The sequence below is a fragment of the Protopterus annectens genome, chromosome 2.part0, assembly GCF_019279795.1.
Source record: "Protopterus annectens isolate FY-2018-M chromosome 2.part0, PAN1.0, whole genome shotgun sequence".
NCBI lineage: Eukaryota > Metazoa > Chordata > Ceratodontiformes > Protopteridae > Protopterus > Protopterus annectens.
Genome location: NC_056728.1, coordinates 277,856,505 through 277,875,642, shown reverse-complemented (window position 1 = coordinate 277,875,642; position 19,138 = coordinate 277,856,505). Strand labels below are relative to the sequence as shown.

General features: G+C 41.9%; 1 protein-coding gene across 1 annotated transcript in view; it reads left to right on the top strand.

Annotated features, from left to right (window-relative positions):
• CEP120 (centrosomal protein 120) overlaps positions 1-19,138 on the top strand; it is a 1,674,147-nt gene that overhangs the window by 422,594 nt on the left and 1,232,415 nt on the right. The window contains exon 7 of the mRNA XM_044060765.1: positions 7,037-7,258. Coding sequence (XP_043916700.1) covers positions 7,037-7,258 — 222 coding nt within the window. The remainder of the gene's footprint in view (positions 1-7,036; positions 7,259-19,138) is intronic.

Sequence of the window (19,138 nt, the reverse complement as noted above, 5' to 3'; positions counted from 1 at the left end):
GAATCCAATGGAGCCTCCATTGACTACATCCTCGTCTCTGCCGGATCCTCAGACCTTCGGTCTGAGTACCCATTTGGAGTCAGTGGAGCCTATTTGGAGCAACAGCTTCTCTTCTCTTCTCTGGAACGGACTCCTAGCCTGGCTCACCAGGATCGGAGGTCTCGGAGCCATACGATGGAGTAAATCCCCCTCCCCTGTCCAGACTGTCTGGCCCAGTATGTCAGTGGTTAGGTCAACGCAGTCATCTCTTTCCCCCAGATCCTGTTGGCTGTCCCACTTCGATATGGATCTGATGATGAGAAGTTTCCTCAAAGCCCAGATCCAGTTGGGGGATCTTGCCTTCTACAACCCATGTTGAATCCCTAAGAGCTCCAACCCCCATACTATAGCCTCCTCCCCCAATCCAATCTTCGGTTTCAGAGCTGCAGAGCCTGATGCTCCAAAGTGGACTGGCATTGGAACACGGAATACCGTTTTCCTCAACTCGACAAAATCCTGACCAGCTCACTTCTGATTACTTTGAAGCTGACCAGGTCCCAGTCCCGAGAGATTGGTGCTATCCCTCCCCTGGGGGCCTCTGCCTTCGACAGTTCTAGGCTGGTGCCTTCTGGAAGTGTTGAATCTGGGAAGATCTCATCCTTCTCTTCTATGCCACTGGGCAGGGGGATGGGTCGTCTCAGCATCATCGGGCTTCCAGGTGGCAGAGAGGGCATTTTCTACTCCTAGAGACCCATTGCCTCCTCCTCCTCCAGACCCTACCCAATCCCCAGCGAATCAAGGTTTGTTTCCATTTGTCAGATCCATGGTTAGCCTCTCCCATAAAGCCTTCAGTTTGGCCCTCAGCAAGGAATCCTCCCCCGAGTAACCAACGGAGGAGGTTCCTCGGAAGCATCGGTGCAAGAGGAAGCACCTAGACTCTCTCTTGGAGTTATTGACAGAGAACACTGATTGATTTCATTGAATGGGAAGGGTCCCCCCCATCTCCACCCGATGATATTTCCTTCATGGATATCCTAGAAATTCTGAAGCAAAAGGGTGGATGGTCTTCCCAGGCCCCTTCCTTGGAGGACTCTGTGTTTTTGAAGGCATTCGGGATGGGCCCATCTACATCCTGGGTGACCCCACTGGCGGATGAGCTCATTGACCTCATCGTCCGCCGGGCTTGGAAGGCGCCTGACGTGATAGAACCAATTCCCAAACATGCGGATAAGTATCTTAGCCCCCCAGCGACCGTCCGTTTTGGAATAAAGGTGTCTGCAGTCACTAAAAAGGAGCTAGAAAAACAGAGCTCCGCTGTTCATCCCCCAAACAACTAGTCTCTGGCTTTGGACAGGCACAGGAAGTGCATGTATGCCTCGGCCACCTTCTCACTGAGAACATTGAATTACTTGGCACATTTCACGTGCCTTCAGAGAGATTTGATTAAGGAAATCTCCACCTCTCTGATGGTCAGTGTCAGAGGAAGATTTCTTCTCAGCTGAACACTGTCTCCTCTATAGCTAACTCCTTGATGAGGTTAATCTCCCATGCTGCAGAAGGTACCACATGAGTGGCTGGTTCAGGCATAGCCCTTAGAAGACATGCCTGGATGAGATTTTGCAGGTTTGCGGAACTCTTTAAAGTGTCGTTCATTAATGTCCCCCTTTGATGGTTCCTCCTTGTTTGGGACCTTAGTTAAAGAAACTCTTACCCACAGTGACCCGGAAGGCAAGACCCTATCTGCCATAGGAGTCAAATTTTCTTCCCCCAGCGGACCTTCTCCAGGAATCAATGGAGTGGGAAGAAAATGTGGCTCCAAAAATTCCAAGGGTCCTTTCCTGATTCTTAGCATGAATCCTCTTCTAGAGGCAGAGGGAGGGGATTCAATGGCAGACACCATCCCAGAGGGAGAAGGGGTCTGCAAAATCGGGACTTCAGGGAGCCCTTCTCTGACAGGCTCTTCCAGCACTCCTGAAGTGCTGCCCAACTGTCCAACTGTGGAGGTAGTCGGGGGCAGACTTTCTTTATACCTTGAAGCCTAGATAGACGTAACAAGCAGTACCTGGGTGTTGAGTATAAATTCCAGTGGTTACTATGTTCCCTTTTCCTTTCTTCCTCACAGTTCCGACAGGTATCTCCCTGACATTCCACCCAGTCAGAGGGAGAGTGCCCTTCTAGAAGTTCAAAAACTTCTAAACAAAAGTATCATCCAGCAGGCTCCCACCGAACAAACAAGGGTGCAAAACATTTTTCACGCTTCTTTTTGGTGGCAAAGAAGACAGACGACCTTTGATGCATCTTGGATCTGAGCAGTCTGTATCTGTTTGTAAAGAAGTCATAGTTTTGCATGGTTACAGTTCATTCCATTCTTCTGCTGCTGCGCTAGGATGCAGGATGTGCTCTGTAGACCTCCAGGACATGTACTATCATATTAAAATAGACAGGTGCTCCAGAGGATATATGCTCTTCTGGGGGCCAATCATTACCAGTTCAGAGCACTGCCCTTTGACCTCACCATTGCCCCCTGGGTGTTCACCAAATGCATGGCAGTAGTTGCAGTTCATCTCCATCTGCAAGGATTCCAGGTGTTTCCTTACCTGGACTATTGGCTGCTGATGGGACCCACAAGGCATCAACTGCTGCAGGCTGTCCAGTTTGTTACACCTGTTTCACCACCTGAGGATCACAATAAATATGGTGAATTCCAAGATAACTCTGGTATAGGATATAGAATTCATAGGAATGCAGCTAAACACAATAACACAAATAGCAGCCCTTCTCCCCTGAAAGAATCTTTTCCCTGAGACAACAGGTTCTACTTTTATTAGACACCCCGAATCCACCAGCTCGACTGGTTTTCCTGGCCCTGGGATCCATGTCAGCTGCCATTCTTTTGGTACCCTTGGCTAGGTTCTTCAAGCAAGTTCTCCAGTGGACCTTAGCGGTGCAGTGGTCTATTTGGTGCCATTCTCTGTCGGCTCCAGTCAGGCTCACTCCAGTTTGCAGGCACCATCTCTGATGGTGGATCTTTACAGATGACCTCCATATCCGAAGGCCATTCATTCTTTCCACTCCATCAGCCACTGTGACCGTGGACACCCTGTTGGGGGGAGCATTTCCAGGGAAAGGTTGTTCAAGCCTTGTGGTCCACGATAAAGACCAAATTGCACATAAATGCTCTGGAGATGAGGGCAGTCCTCCTTACATTGCAAGCCTTTCTGGACTGCCTTTGTCTCGGAACAATTGCAGTTATGAGGACAATATGTTGGTGGTTTGATACATCAGCAAGCAAGGGGGAACCCGTTCATACCCATTGTGTAGGGAGGCCATGAGGGCTTGTGAATGGGCAATGTCTTCAAAACAGCAGGAATAACGGTAGTTTGAGGATAAAGTACCTCTCAGAGACCAACAAACAAAAATGTAAAATAAACAGAAGAGGTAACACCACAAGCTGGAGCACAAGCACTTTAATAAGCCAAAGAATAAAAATGTAAGTGCTTTCGCGTTCTGTGAATGAACGCTTCTTCAGACAATAACAAAAGCAACAGTTGCAACAATTTAAATACATTACTATGACCAATGGCAACACTCTAACAATTAACCCTATTATAGTCTTAATGCTGCATGAATAAAGCACTCTCAAAACGACATAGTAGCTCACTCACAAGCAATATAAAAAAGTTGTATGTTTGTTTTTTAACATATGTTTTATCTGTTTTTGTACAATATCAACTTTTTTATATTGCTTATGAGAAAGCTACTGTCGTTTTGAGAGTGCTTTATTCACGCAGCATCAAAGCTATAACAGGGTTAATTGTTAGTGTTGCCATTGGTCATACTAATGTATTTAAATTGTTACAACTGCTGCTTTTGTTATTGTCTGAAGAAGCGTTCATTCACAGAACATGAAAGCGCTTATGTTTTTATTCTCTGGCTTATTAAAGTGCTTGTGCTCCAGCTTTTGTGGTGTTACCTCTCTTGTTTATTTTATAATGTCTTCAAACCGCTTTCTCATTGCAATGCACATCCCAGGGGAATTAAATGTTCTTGCAGACGGACTCGGCAGATCGATCTTGAGCCCACACAAGTGGTCCCTGAACCAATCAGTAGTGGAGCCGATATTCAGCTGTTGGGGCCAGCCTTGCTGCAGCCTTTTTGCCTCTCCCTTAAACAAATGTACCTGGTACTTTACACTGATCCTTCCTTTGGGAAATCACCCAAGGATGCTTTAGTCCATGATTGGCCCTCGGGGTCTTCTCTATGCTTACCCACCTATTCCCCTGATACCCAAAGTTCTTTAGAAAGCCAGCAGGTTGAAGACCAATCTAATCCTCATTGTCCCTTATCGGCCTTGCCAGGTATGTTCCCCTTCCTGCATTCTCAAGTATCCTCCATAGGTATTTTTTCCCAAACAGGATCTGATATCTCACTGGTTGGAATGCCAGATCCCCACTCTATGATCCCTCAAATGAACAGCTTGGTTTCTCCACTTCCAGGGATCTTACAAAAGTCCAGGCTAGCTTCCTCAGTCCCCAAAATCATTCTCTCATCTCAAAAGTCCTCCAACAAGATAGTATATTGTAGTAAATGGAAGAGATTTTCTATTTGGGCTTTACAGAAAAAAATGTGACCTGTTTTTGTGCTTCAGTCCCTGACATCTTGATGTTTCTTGCTTCACTCTTCCAACTCCTATCTCTAATTTCCATGTGGGGAAGAATGCTGGTTTTACTTCCTCTCTTTCCATGTCTAAGTTATATTGGGTCTTTATGAAAGGTAGCTTTCACCATAGGCCCCCGATTAATGATCCTTCTCCCCCTTGGGATTTCACTTTAGTGCTTTAAGGGCTGACCCAGAAGCCTTTCGAACCTGCTGTCTCAAGTGACTTAAAATTTGTGTCATGGAAGACTGCTTTTCTGGTAGCCATTACTAAAGCCAGAAGTGTGTCAGAATTGCAAGCTTTGTCTTCTCGACCACCATGTATCACTTTCTTCAGAGATAGTCTCACTCAGAACGAATCCCTCTTTCATCCCGAAAGTAGCTTCAGAGTCAAATATCAATCAGACTATTCACCTGCCTGTATTTTTTCCTAATCACTTCAATAAGGGAGAGTATATGCAACATTCTTTGGATGTGCACAGCCAGTTGTGTTTTTACCTTCACAGAACTAGAGATCACAGGAAATTGGATCAACTGTTCATTGCTTTTTCTCCAAACAGGTTAGGTCAGGCCATTCCTAAAATAACCTTAGCTAAATGGATTGTGAATTGTATTACTACAGCTTATGCCCAGCAAGGAAAACAACTTCCCTGTCCAATGAGAGCCCATTTTACCAGATCTATGTCTACTTCATCTGCTTTTTCTGCAAGAACTCCAGTTGATGAAATTTGCACTTAAGCTACTTGAGCCACAGTTCACACTTTTGTATCTCACTATAAACTGGACATTGTTTCTAGGAACAGAGCATCCTTTAGTTTTGTGGTGCTCAGGCATATCCTTCCATAGGGTCCTCCTAGGGTTTTATGTTGCTCGGGACTCTGACCCATTCGTGATGCATAGTGAAATGGACAACATCAGATTAGAAGTTATGTACTTATAACTTGGCAGATAAATTGTCCTATTTCACTATGCATTACATCCCACCCTCCTTCCCCCTTCCTTTTACAGCTGAGAGTGATATGGAGGCTGGAGGAACCCACCGGTTCGTAGTTTGGGCTCCTGTTAGCCATTTTCTGTACTATCTAACTATTTTTGGATAATCTTTGGGAAGGTGAGGTAAAATCGATCTGAGGGTTTGAAGAGGAGTGAGGCATTATGGGAGTCGGAGGAGTCTGAGGCTCTGTTTGTACGTCTGGAAGAAATGGCTGAGTTGTATCAGAGGATGGATCTGAAGACCCATTTGTGATGCATAATGAAATAGGTCAACACAGATGCCAAGTTATGGTAAGTACATCACTTTTGTTTCCTAACTTGACTACAGTTATCCATGAAGTAATAAATGGTGAAGATAGCAAAAGGAGATGAATCTTTTTAAGTGGCTTATGTAGTTAGCCTTTTCAAATACCCTACACAGTGTGTTAGTCTGTTTTACATTGCAACCCCTCTGCCAATTTTGTTTACCTTTCTTGTATGTTTGGTTTTATTTTTGAGCAATTTAATCCCTTTAGTGAAAGACTCCTGAAAGTGTTAATCTCAGAAAAATGTGGATGTAAGTCTGTCTGTCTGTCAAAATTCTGATAACGTTTTCTTTGAATTATTTCTGAAATACTATGTCTGACTTTTTGCTGTGAAAAAAGGGGATTTCCCACCAGTGTTCAAGGACGGACTAAATTTGGTGCTTATGTCCAAGAGATTTACAGGGGTATGTTTTTGGAGAGAGTATTTAAAAGCTGTCATTTTGCATTACTTGATTAAGCTCCATGTCTTGTTCAGTGAAGTACTATCTAGTTAAGGATCACCTGTTTTTAGTTTTGTAGAATTCACTTCTGCAAGCATCCTCATTTATACCATGATTTAGGTCAGAATTATTAGTTTCTGTTACAGATGAAAAGAAGATGGGTATTTCAGTAGTTCTGATAGTGTGGAGGACTAACATCTCAGTGACTGGCTGCTGCTGTGTCTTGGATTGGGAGGGGTCATGAGTACAGTGATGTAGTAATTTCTTAACTGTCTGGGATTGCCAAAGCTGTAACATGGTGGTGATGGTGCATACTTGCCTAGCAGCATTTATTTCACCCTTTCTATCAGAAGCAGGGTTTGGAAGACATCCTTGCTCAAATGATTCTACCACAGAGACTTGTCACATGAAGATCTGCCATTCTTTGTCCACATATCTCTATTGGAATAGCAAGCTTGACCAGAAGTAGCAGTAAGTAAGTTAAAGTGATGCTGCCAGCAGGCTAATTCAGTAGGGAATGTCTCAGTAATGTACATTAAATTAAATGCAGAAATAATATAAATATATGGTGGGTTGCTGACATTCTGAATCTCTTTGAATAGTTACATTATTTTCACTATCCGTCCAGTTATATGTACTAAAGAAACTGTGTTTGATGAATAGATTCACATTTGCTGTGGAGACCAGTCACTTGGGAGTACAACAATTCCAATGAAAGGACTGCTTAAGAAGGATAATTTAGAAACTGACCCACCTACAGTTGAAGGGGCTTTCATTCTTACTCCTCCCCACAGGACCAAGCAGAAACTTCCTCCTGTGCCTCTTGAGATGGCTCCTACTCTTGGAGTATCTGTGACTTTGAGGAAAGACGTCACTAGCTTACAGGTACTGATTTGTCTTGTCCTTTTAAAAGATGCAACAATAGTTTGTCTTCTGTGGGTGTTAAACAGTGCACTGCAAATGACCTTTGTATAGCTTAGAGATTTTATATCACTTCCACCTACTTTGCAGTCCTTGTGTGATTTTTGTGTAGGGGCCACTTTTCTAAGACTTTCTCTGAGAATTCTGGCATTTATGCCTGTTGGGGACTACCATTTTAGCAAAGGATTAAAAATGGAGGTAGGTATTGAAATTTTAAATTAAGTTTAGACTGTGTTAAACAGTGCTGTTTAGATTTGTGGCTTAATAACATACATTCAAGTGGCAATTTTTTTAATTGTTATGCAGTATTTATTGTCTTAGAAGAAATGGGAGTTCTGGTTGCTGGCATTTTACTGGCTAATATATGCACCACTTTGCTGAGTATTTTCAAAATACCTCATAATAATAAATCTATTTGCTGACATCACCTTATACTTTAACCTGCCAACTTTAATCCATTGATCTGTTAAATTTTCATTGTATCCCTGACGTACAAGTTTGGTTCTAATATCAGAACGGACTGCCGTTATTGCAGCTCGCGCAGGCCAAAAAATTCTTGAGCTTCACCTCTACCCTCTGTCCCAATTACCTCAGATCTCTCTTGCCACTTTTACAGACAGATGCGTTTGCCATAGCCCTCAAGCTAAGTTAATTTTTTGAATAGTTTTTTTTCATATTTCTTCAGATTTTTGCTATTTTCTTCAGTTTTAGCATCTCATATTAACTCTATCGCCCTTTTTTGCTATTTCTATACCCTTCTAGTTATAATCACTTTCCATTTTTGTACACTCACATGTACCTTCCGCTTTCATTGTTGATAGCTCCTTTCTGTACACTTTTGTTTACTCTTTAACTATCATCATTGATGGTTCATTCTTCCTTTTTTCTTTTTCTGTCAAAAAAAAAAAAAGTAAAGACAACTGCTTCCTGTCTAGGTTTTGTTCGAGTGTGTGTTCTATCTCCTCTTTTTTGGTGTGAGTTTGGAGTCTGCCCTTTCCAGCCCATTTTGTGTGGCCGAGAAAGCTAAGGGTCCTTCTGGCTTTACAAAAATGCCAGAAGTGTAGCCATATGATCCCTCTATCAGATTTGCACTTGTGCGTTTTTTTTGTTTGGGTTCTGTACACTTAAAGGAGGATTGTAGTATTTGCCATGTCTTTAGTCATAGGGCCCTGGTTGAAAGAAAAAAATAAATTAATCCTGAAAGGTTTGATTCCTTCCACCTTTGGAGAGGCTACATCTGCTCAAGACCGGAGTAAAATTTATGTTTCTTCACCTTCCTCCTCTTCCTCTTTGGAAAAAGACAAAAAGAGAAGTGTGTCAGTACCAACGTCTCCTTCGGCACCCACACATAAAAAACCTAGATCCTCAGTTCCTTAGATCTGATGGACTCTGGTTCTAAGACTTTGATACAGGGAAAATTACCAGCACTGGCACTGACACCGATTGCTGTTCCAAAAGCCTTGACACAGAAGACTTCAGCACAAGAAATGTTGCTTCCTGGCTCTTCCTGGACACCAACTTCATCAATGCAGAGTATGGATACAGTCCAGAAAGGTGTCTTACCCTGGACAACTTACTCCCCATCTGTTGACCCTTTTGTGGGTGAATTACCTGAATTTTTTTTACAAAGGCTAAAATCACTCTCTAATGTCAGTCCGTTCCACCAAAAGTCTTACAGAAGTTGATGTGGAGAGACTGGTGAATAAGATTCTGTGGGCAAGAGGTTTTACAGGACTTCCTTCAGCTCCGGCCCCCATGGGCTCAGTAGATGAACCTTCTTTCACCCCTTTAACTACTCCTCTGACCTCCTCTGAGGTATCAGAGTTGCCAGCTCTGGGTCATCCAGCGCCAGTTGGTTTGTCTCTCTCGGAACTGGTTATTGCCCTGAGTTCTTCAGTTCTTTTGGATTTGGATACCTCCCAGTGCTGTATCTGCCCTGTCAGCTCTGAGAGACAGGAGTCTACTCCAATTTTTTTGGAGCCATCCCTGCACCATAGTGCATCAGCATGGTTCAGTTCAACTCCGGCTTCCGTCTCTGAGGCGGTCGCATCGGATCAAGGAGTGACCATGGTTTCAAAATGGTCTCTCTCTGTTCCAGGCTCCCTTCACTCTTCAGGGGGGCCAGCCTTCCAGGCAATAGAGATGGCCTTGTCTGTCATAGTCACTCAGTTGATCCCTTCCTCCTTGGAGCAGATACCCTCCTCTCGTTCTGTTATTCCTCTGTGTCTTCACTGAGGCAGAGAGTACCGAAACCTCAGGAATCACAGATACAGATTCTGTCATGTTCTGGTACCTCTCCGGACTATCCCCCTGAAGAGGTTCCTCAGAAGTGCAAGAGGAAGCACTTAGATTCTCCACAGGAATCTGTCATGGAAGACACTGATTTTGATGAAGAGGAGGGGTCCCTAAGGTCGCCACCTGATATCGTCCTTGGAGATATCCTAGAAATATTGAAATAGGGGGATGACTTGAAGTCCCAAAACCCTGTTTCAGAAGAATTAGTTTACCTGCAAGCTTTCATTACTCACCCGTCTACCTCTTGGGTGAGTTCGCCTATTGACAGAACCATTCATTTGATTTCTCAGCAGGTGTGAAAGGCACCAGACACCATTGAACCTATCCCTAAGAGACCAGGCAAAATTTTATCTGCCCCTGAGGATAAACAATTCCGGGCTAAATGTTTATCAGGAGATGCCATGGTCGTAGCGGCCACCACAAAAAAGAAAAAGGAACTCACTGAGGAGAGTTCATCTATCCGTCCACCCAACAGAGAGTTTTGGGCGATGGGATAGATTTGGGAAGTGGGTTTTTGCTTTAAGGTCTTTGAATTTCCTGGCATATTGTACCAGACTTCAAAGGGATCTGATCAAAGAGCTATCGGATACTCTGGCAGGAGCTTTTACCAAAGGAGTCAAAAAGTTGCTTCCCAGTTGGCCACCATGGAGTCTGTGTCAAACTGGTCCATGAGGCTCATTCCCCATACAGCGGAACGGACCACCAGAGTGGCGGGTTTAGGCATAACCATAAGGAGACATGCCTGGATGCGTCTGCGACTTTGTAGAACCATTTAAGTCTTCATTCGACATTGCACCTTTTGACAGATAATCTTTGTTTGGCCTAAAAGCTAGAGAAACATTATCCAAGTGTGAGAAGGGTGGTAAGACCCTTTCTGCTGTGGGCGGGCATTTTTCCACCCCAAAAGATCCTTTTCTAGGAATCAGAGAGCCAGTGGAAAGATGTGGTTCAAAAAGGCCCAAGGGCCTTTCCAGGACATGTGTGGTGCCAGTTCTCCCAGGTGCAGAGGGGGCAACTACAATGGAAGATGCCGCCCACTCTGCAGAGGTGATCTGGAGAACCTGGGCTTCAGGGATTTCTTCACGGATAAGCCCTTTCTCCGTTCCTGAAAGGAGGCCCAATTGTCTTCCTCTGGAGGCAGTCAGGGGACGCTTATCCTTGCACCAAAATGCCTAGCTAAATATAACAGATTCTTGGGTGCAAAGGATTATTTCTAGAGGTTATACTATACCCCCCGTATGCAAAAAAATCCCTAATGTTCCACCTAGTCAGAGGGATTTAGCAGTTCAAGAAATTCAAAAACTGCTAGAGAAAAGAGTCATCCAAGAAGTCCCACCAGACCAGAGAGGTTCTGGAATTTGCTCAAGATTTTTTGTAGTGCTAAAAAAGACAGGGGACTGGAGACCAACTTTGGATCTCAGTGTGTTGAACAGATCAGTTTGACAAACACAATTCCAGATGGTCACAGTACAGTCCATTCTTCCATTTTTGGGAAAAGATGACTGGATGTGCTCAATAGATCTAAAGTATGCATGTTGCCACACAAAAATGGGAAAGCAGTCCAGAAGGCTTCTCCACTTCCAGCTTGGAGCCAGTCATTACCAATTCAAGGTGCTACCCTTTGGTCTCACCACATCCCCAGGGTGTTCACCAAATGTATGGCAGTAGTAGCAGCTCACTTGAGACTGAAAGGATTCCAGGTGTTTCCATACTTGGTCCGCTCTGCCCAGGCATCAGATGGTAGAGGCAAGAGATTAAGTTCTCAAGACCTGTGCATACTTAGGAATAACTGTAAATCACAAAAAAATCCCATCTCACTCTAACTCAGCGTTTAGAGTTTATAGGGGCAGTACCAAGTGCAACAACAACCGTAGCATCCCTTCCTCCCGAGAGACTTCAAAAGATCATATCTCAGGTTCAGAAAATAATTCACTGCAAGAAGGTACCTGCTCACCAAATTTTACAGGCTCTAGGTTCTATGGCAGCGACAAGAACTCTAGTTCCTTTAGCAAGATACCACATGAGAATTCTACAATGGCTACTGGTTTCTCAATGGTCTATGCTGTACCAACCCATGTCGGACCAGATTCTGATCAACATTTATTGCAGGAAAGACCTAGCTTGGTGGATTCATTCCAAAGATATTCTCCTGGGCCGCTCCTTTGTCTTTCCGGAGCCTAAGGCCATAGTGACTATGGATGCCTCCCAAGTGGGGTGGGGGAGGCATTTTCTGGGCAAGACTGTCCAAGGTACTTGGTCCCCCTTAGAGGCCAACTTTATATCAGTGTTCTGGAATTAAGAACGGTGCTTTTAGGGTTGCAAGTCTTTCAAACTGCTCTTCTTGTGGGAACAATTATGATTCAAACCGACAATATGTCAGTAGTTTGGTATATCAACAAACAAGGAGGAACCAAATCTTACCCCCTTTGTCAAGAAGCTCCGAGTGTGGCAGTGAGCGATCTCTTCCAGCCACTTTTTGATAGCAATGCACATTCCAGGGAATTCATGTGATAGCAGACAAACTGACCAGATGTGTTCTCCAGTCTCATGAGTGGTCTCTCAATCCAAAAGTGATGGAAAGGATTTTCTGTCAATGGGGCCACCCTTGCTGTGGCCTGTTTGCCTAACCCTTAAACAAGTGCAACAACTACTTTGCCCTGATTCCCCCTGTGGGGAAGTCACCAAGATACTATTCTACTCACACGACTCCCTGGACACCTATATGCCTGTCCCACAACACCTCTAATTCCAAAATTCTTACAGAAAGCACTCTGGCTGAAGAGCAAAGTAATCCACATTGCACCTTATTGGCCTCGACAGGTATGGTTCCCCTTTCTTTGACCTTATCTGATTCAGTGATCTAAAGTACTTGTCATGGAAAACATTGTTCTTTGTGGCAATAACCTCTTCTAGAAGAATTTCAGAAATTCAAGCCTTATCATGTAGACCACCTTTTCTGATTTTTCACAAAGACAGAGTTTCATTATGGACAAATCCCACCTTCCTACCTAAAGTAGATCAGAGTCTAATATCAGTCAGACTGTTAATTTACCAGTATTCTTTCCCAACTTTTTGAACAAAGGCGGTACTCCTTACACTTGTTAGATGTTCACAGACAACTATACTTTTATCTTCACAGGAGGAAAGATATGAGAAAATGTGACCAACTATTTGTCTCCTTTTTGAGTGCAAGATTTGGTAGACCAGTCAGCAGGGTGACTTTAACCAGATGGCTCGAGGACTGTATTTCCTTTGTCTGTGACAAGAAGAAAATTAATTTGCCTAGGCCTGTTAAGGCACATTCTATAAGATCTGTAGCCACTTCAGCAGTTTTCTAATCTAGAGCTTAAATGGATGATGTATGTGCAGCAGCAACTTGTGCTTCTCCTCATACCTTTATTACTCATTACAAATTGGATTTGGTCTCTAGGGGGAAGAGCGTCCTTTGATTCAGTGGTGTTCAGGAATATCCTTCCATGAGTCCTCCCAAGGTCTAAGGTAGTTGGGGACTCTGTCTCATATGTTTATTACTTATTTATTTTATATTTGTTGACCGGGATTGTCTGACTGAGCTGAAGAGCCCTTTTTTTAGTGGAGGCCCAGGGAGAAAAGCTCCAACATATTATACAATTTTCATTATATATTAGTGTTAAACAGCAATGTTACAGAATTATTGCAAGGCATTAAGTAGCAATATAGTGTTATACAGTGTCAATCAGGAGTATAGCAAAGCTCTTTCAAAATGTATCAAAAGAAATGTGTCATTAAGATAAATATAGTTTTTGGGGTAAGTGGTTTCAAAACCCCAGTTTTATCATAATTTAGTTGCATGAAGGCAAGACAATTACAATAGAATGTTTCTCTGAGGCGGTTTGCTTAATAGATTTTAGAAGACAATAGAAAGAGCAGTCAAGGAAGATTAGAGAGAGCTAGTGAGAAGAATGAGTTTTGGGCAGAAAGTAGATTAAGGTATGGGAAGTAGGGGATGTTAAGGAGGGAGAGTGCAGTGGCAGGACCAGTGACTTTTAAAGTGCCCTTTTGTGGCTGTCTTAAATTGTTTCAGATGTGTATGGGTCCTGATTTCTAGTGGGAGCCTATATGTCAAGGATAAAATGAAAATTAACATCATCAGATAAAGAAGTCATGTACTTAGCATAACGTTTCATCTGTGTTGTCCATTTTCATTTATCCTCGACTCCTCTCCCGCCATCCCTTGGCCTTTGAATATTCTTTGTTGGAATGGATAATGTAAATACAACTTATGTGATCATTTAGGCATAGCAGATATGGCTTCTTTTTCAATGATTGTATATGTAATCTGCAAACTTGATCTGAGGTAATTGGGACAGAGTGATTGTGAGTAAAGATGAAGCTTGAGAGTTTTTTGGCCTGCACGAGCTGTAGTAATTGAGTGGGTTACCGAACCCATATGTCAAGGATAAATGAAAATGGACAACACAGATGGAATGTTATGTAAGTACATAACTTCTTTTTTTTTTTTTCTAATTTTGCAAGTCTCTGATACGTTTGTGAAGATTGGGGGAAGATGGGCGAAGGCTGCCAGCCTGGTCAAATAGAATTTGATACATAATTCTATCATTTGTAAATATAAATGTAAAATACAGCCTTGGTTCTTAAATGAAAGAAAACGCTGGAAAATCTGAACTTCAAGATTGTTGCAACATTGCCATTTTCTGTAAGTAAAACTAAGCCAAGCATTTCAAATGTTTTTTTAAAGTTAAAATTGTCTTGTATACTCTTTTTTGATCTAAATAGTGGTGCTGAAGTGGCTGGCTGAACACATTCTTTCTATTGACTTAACTTAAGGAATAATTGCTAGAGTGTACATGTGAAATGCCTTTTATTGTTGTTTCCTGAGCGGGTGTTAGATTGCTAAATAATATTGCCTTTTTACCTGGGAGCTCCAGACTTAAGTGTCAAAATGATATAATGTGTATACTGGGAAAACCTAAGTGCCAAAATGATGCAATCTGGGAGGGCCTAGCAAAGATGTTTGTTAGTGAGTTTAAAAACTATTGTTCAGAGAGAGACTGTAAGCATTTTGATCTTGATATCCAACTTATCAGCACTCTGCCTGTTGTCCATGTATGTAGTGTCTTAGAAGTATGTTTTCTAGTAGTAATAGCTAGGAATGTAGAAGAAAGTTAGACAATTGTTTTTCTGTTATATCAGAACTTTCCTACTCTATTGATTTAAGTTTCTGTGTGATCTCTGAACTCTTAGATATCGCAGTGGTGTAGTAGTATTGTCTTGTGTTTTAATTAAATATTTTAAAAACCTTTTACCTGTGACTGGTTTGTGTAGAGATAAGTAAGCTCTAGAGTACATTGCATATTTATAGAATTTATTGTAATAACCCCTTCCAATAAGCCTTAGACTGATTAGTCACATTACCAATTGGATAATAATATTGTATTGTAATACTTGGACACCCTTTTAAGGGCCTTTGGGTAGCTGATAAGTATTAGCTAGTGGTGGAAGAAATTACTACTGTATAGTCTGGGTAAAGGGGCACAGCTGGAGAATCTGTGTCAGCCTTTCCCAGGAGTGTTTGAAGTTGTATAAATACTTGTCTCAAAGTGTGTGTGGTGTGTCAGCTACCTGGGCAGGGACACAAAGCACTGGTGGGACAGAGAGGGTACTGGAGGTTAGCTTGCCAGCTAGGCTGAGATCTGGACCTTATAGCTGTGCCAGTGGGGAGTCTTATTGGGGACCTGGAGAGCAAGGGAGCAACCAGCCCCAGACTGACTATGATCTCTGTGTGCAATTAAGGGAAATTGTACTTTACTGTGTGTTTTTGTTATCCTTTCCTCTTATATGAGACGCCCTCCCTGGTGTTAGTGGTGAAGATTGAGGCTCCTTGATTGCTGGGCCAGGGCATGGTCGTCACAACATTCATTCATGTTCGAATAGCTACTTCCCATAATGGAATGCCCTTGAGATATGGGAGAAAGCTCTTGGTGGAAACTTGCACTGACACTGCACACTATGCAAATGGCTCCCATGCCAGATACTGGACAAGCGTGCCAACAGCTTTGAAGCAGTACCTGTAACCATTGCACCCGTGTGTCATGTTCCAGTTTTGAAAAAGACAGAAGACTACCTCTTTGTGAAACTGTGGTCACTACAGATGGTGATACCTTTTTAAGCTTAAGATACAGCAGCCATTGAGTTGGCTATGTTTGTAGTGTGGGTGTAGTGGTTATAGAGGGCATTACAGCCCATTAAAATAAATAAATAAATAAATAAAAAGTTTGAATTTTCTACTGAACAACCTTTCATCCAGCATTATAGGTGTGCAGGTCTGACTTCCCTGATATTGAAGTGGTATGACTTCTATAAGCAGACGAAACTTTGTTTATCAGTCGCAAAAAGCTGGATCATTTGCATCATTTATTTCTTAAATTTAAACAGAGCATATAAATAAACAGAGAAGAGAGGAAATAGATCATTTACCATAGAGCACATTAGCTGGATTGCTTCCCAACAAAAAATTGTAAACATTACCAGAAGCTAACTTTTTGGATTTTGAGTCATAAGCTTGCAGGAAAAATGTCCATATTACTGGGTATTTCAGAAACTGGGCTTGAAAAAACTTTGTCGCAAGTTTTTAATCATACTTAGAAAAAAAAGTGCGAGTTACAGAGAATTTCAATCCATTCAACTTGACAGGTTCCATGAAACCCTCATTCAGCAAATTAGGCCAGAAGATAAACTTCACCTAGTGATACTGACATTTATAAAATCTAAATATCGTGATATGATTATTTGAAATGCAATTTTGTAGTAATGACTAAAAGCTGAAGACGCCCCTTTGACTGTTTTCACTGCCCTGCCTATTGAAATTGCTTATCAGAGGCAAACTTTTGTTTGTATAAGAAAGATTCTTTGGGGAAGAATTACACATTTTAGCTTTGTCTTTCCAAGTAAATTGAGAGTAATCTGGAAAGGCATGACACTTTTATAATATGCAGCAGAAAAGATGAGCTATCTATCCATAACCTTCTTTTTCTCATATTTTCCTATAGGTTTGTGGTGTCACATCAGTATCATGTAAAACTAATGTTCATAGTGACAAGCTGGCTAGTGCTGGTGTTTTGTGCCACCCACAACCCCCCACACACATGTGCACTCACACTTACAGCCAATTTAGAGTATCTGATGTCTTTGGGATGTGGGAGGAAAACTGAGCACACAGAAAAAACCTGGTTTACTAAAACAATTACAATTGCACATTGTCGTTCTGTTGTATGATCGAATAAAATCTGTAAAAACCTGAATGTGGAAAATTCACATCTCCGAAATAAAACACTGAACGCTGACATTCACATCCAGTTTTGGACCTTGAAGCAAGTGCTGCCATGGGTCGAGGGGCGGGTGAGATTGAGCAGTCTGGAATATCGGTGTTTGCGTTTTCAGAGTTCAGACATTCCACATTCTGACTCAGAGAATGTGCAATTGCAATTTTGTTGGTAAACCGAGAAAACCCTCATAAACGAGGGAAGGACATAGCTGTACTGGTAATTTTTCAAATTTTATATTCTCATGGCCTTGGATTAGAATTATGCTTGTCCCTTGGTAATTCTACTATTAATAAACTTTTTTGAACCTTTTTTTTTTCTTTTTCAAGATTATCTTTTTTTCCTGCAACTATTTTGTAGAGTGTCTTTATCACTCAAGACGTGAAAATGACTGAAAACATTTTTATTGCCAGAAACTGCATGATGTCTGGTATACGTGCAATTCTAACATAAAAATTTGTACGTGTATTGCACACTAGTGTACAAAGTTTATGACCGACTATTTTTTTTAATTTGGCTAATGATGTTGTCAATTTAAAGCAAAAAGTACAATTGTTCAGTTAAACTTAACATTTATTTATTTATTTATTTCAGTTTGATTACCGGGGAAGTCCACTGGGCCAGAAAGTGCCCATTTTCAGTGGAGGCCCAGGGAGAAAAGCTTCACAAATGGAGACATGACATGACATGACAATATCATTTGAATAGGATCACTGCAGCAGTAGCCTTATGTAATATGGGACATCCTGCCAAGGATAGGACCAGACAGCGAAAGCTGTAGGGCTCCCTTCACATGCATTAGCCACTGGTATGCAAGAGAGATGTAGAGTAAAAACAGTGGATAATGTGCCAACACTTCAGAGCTTTCCTGCTGCTGAACAGTACATTACTCCACAGGCTTCATGTGATCAACTGTCAGCTATTGCTTCATCTAAACTGTGCAGATAAGTTCCCCACTGGGATTACTTTTCACAAAATTATTTTAGTAGAAATGTGTTTTGTTCTGTTGAATATTTTTAGGGCATGTCTGCCCTTTGGCTAATTCTTTCAAGAAAATTTACTTCGGAGCTTAGGGTTTATTATTGGACCCCTCTGAGAGAATTTTTGTGTAAAACTGTATTTTCTTGAAAAAAAAATATTTTACTTCAAAAGTTTTTCTATGAGGCATTACACTTTAGTTGCCAGGATGGTCTGTTCTTTCTTTTCCATAAAATGTTTATACCTTCTGTTAGAAAATGGACAGTTAATTTCTGCCGTGCTGACCACTTATCAGATGTTATTTTCAACTGCAAGACTGTTGTGAATTCTTATGGGGATTCCCTAACTTTATTTTTAGTTATTTTTGTGAGGAAAAATATACTGCTTATTCGTTATCCTGTTGTGAAGCTCTGTGGCAAGTGTAGTTGGTGCTTGTCACTAAAAATTTACTTTGTAATTAAATTTTTAGTTGGAAGGTACCACCAACTCTTCTTTGCTCAGCTATCAAGTCTGTGAAATTTGTTCTTGACTATGGTATAAACCAGGGTCTTGCTAAAAGTACTGATCATTCCCTGATATGCAAGAAGAAAATATTTGTCTGGGAGGCTTCGACCATCACTTCAACATCCTGTTTCCCTCAGCTGCTGATGATTTGATCCTGCTGTGACCATCAGTTGTTCTTCAGACTGCTCATCTTTTTCCTCTGGTCTCTTTGGTGTTCTTTGTCAGGATGCCTCCATGGACTGTGGGTCAGGCACTTCCTTCACAGCTGTACAGTTGCCTTTGCTAGGGAAGAGAGAGAGAGAGAGAGAGAGAGAGAGAGAGACACCTTTGCAGGCTTTGGGGAAAGTACTAGGTGATGCTCCTTCACTGTACTACAGTGAGGTGTCTCTTCCCCAGGGTAGTGACCTAGGCTTCTCCTAGGAAGAGAAAGTGCAAGTCCTAGACATTTTTCCTAACCTGAGGCAGATAACTGGTTGGGCTTAGCAAATGTTTTGTTAAGCAAATTTCAGTCTTTGAGTGATAATTTTCCTGTTCAGAAAAAGAGGTAAATAATTTCTTCCCAATCAGATTCTGATCCTCAGTCTATGGCACAGGATATAGACTGGGACCGTCTTTCTTATATTCCCTCACAACAGAGTGAGTATACTAACTTTACCCCTCGTAAAGAATGTTCTTTTTCTAACACTGTTGCCAAAATGAAAGACATGTCTGAATCTCAACAGAAATTGTGAGTTATTGCAGTTTC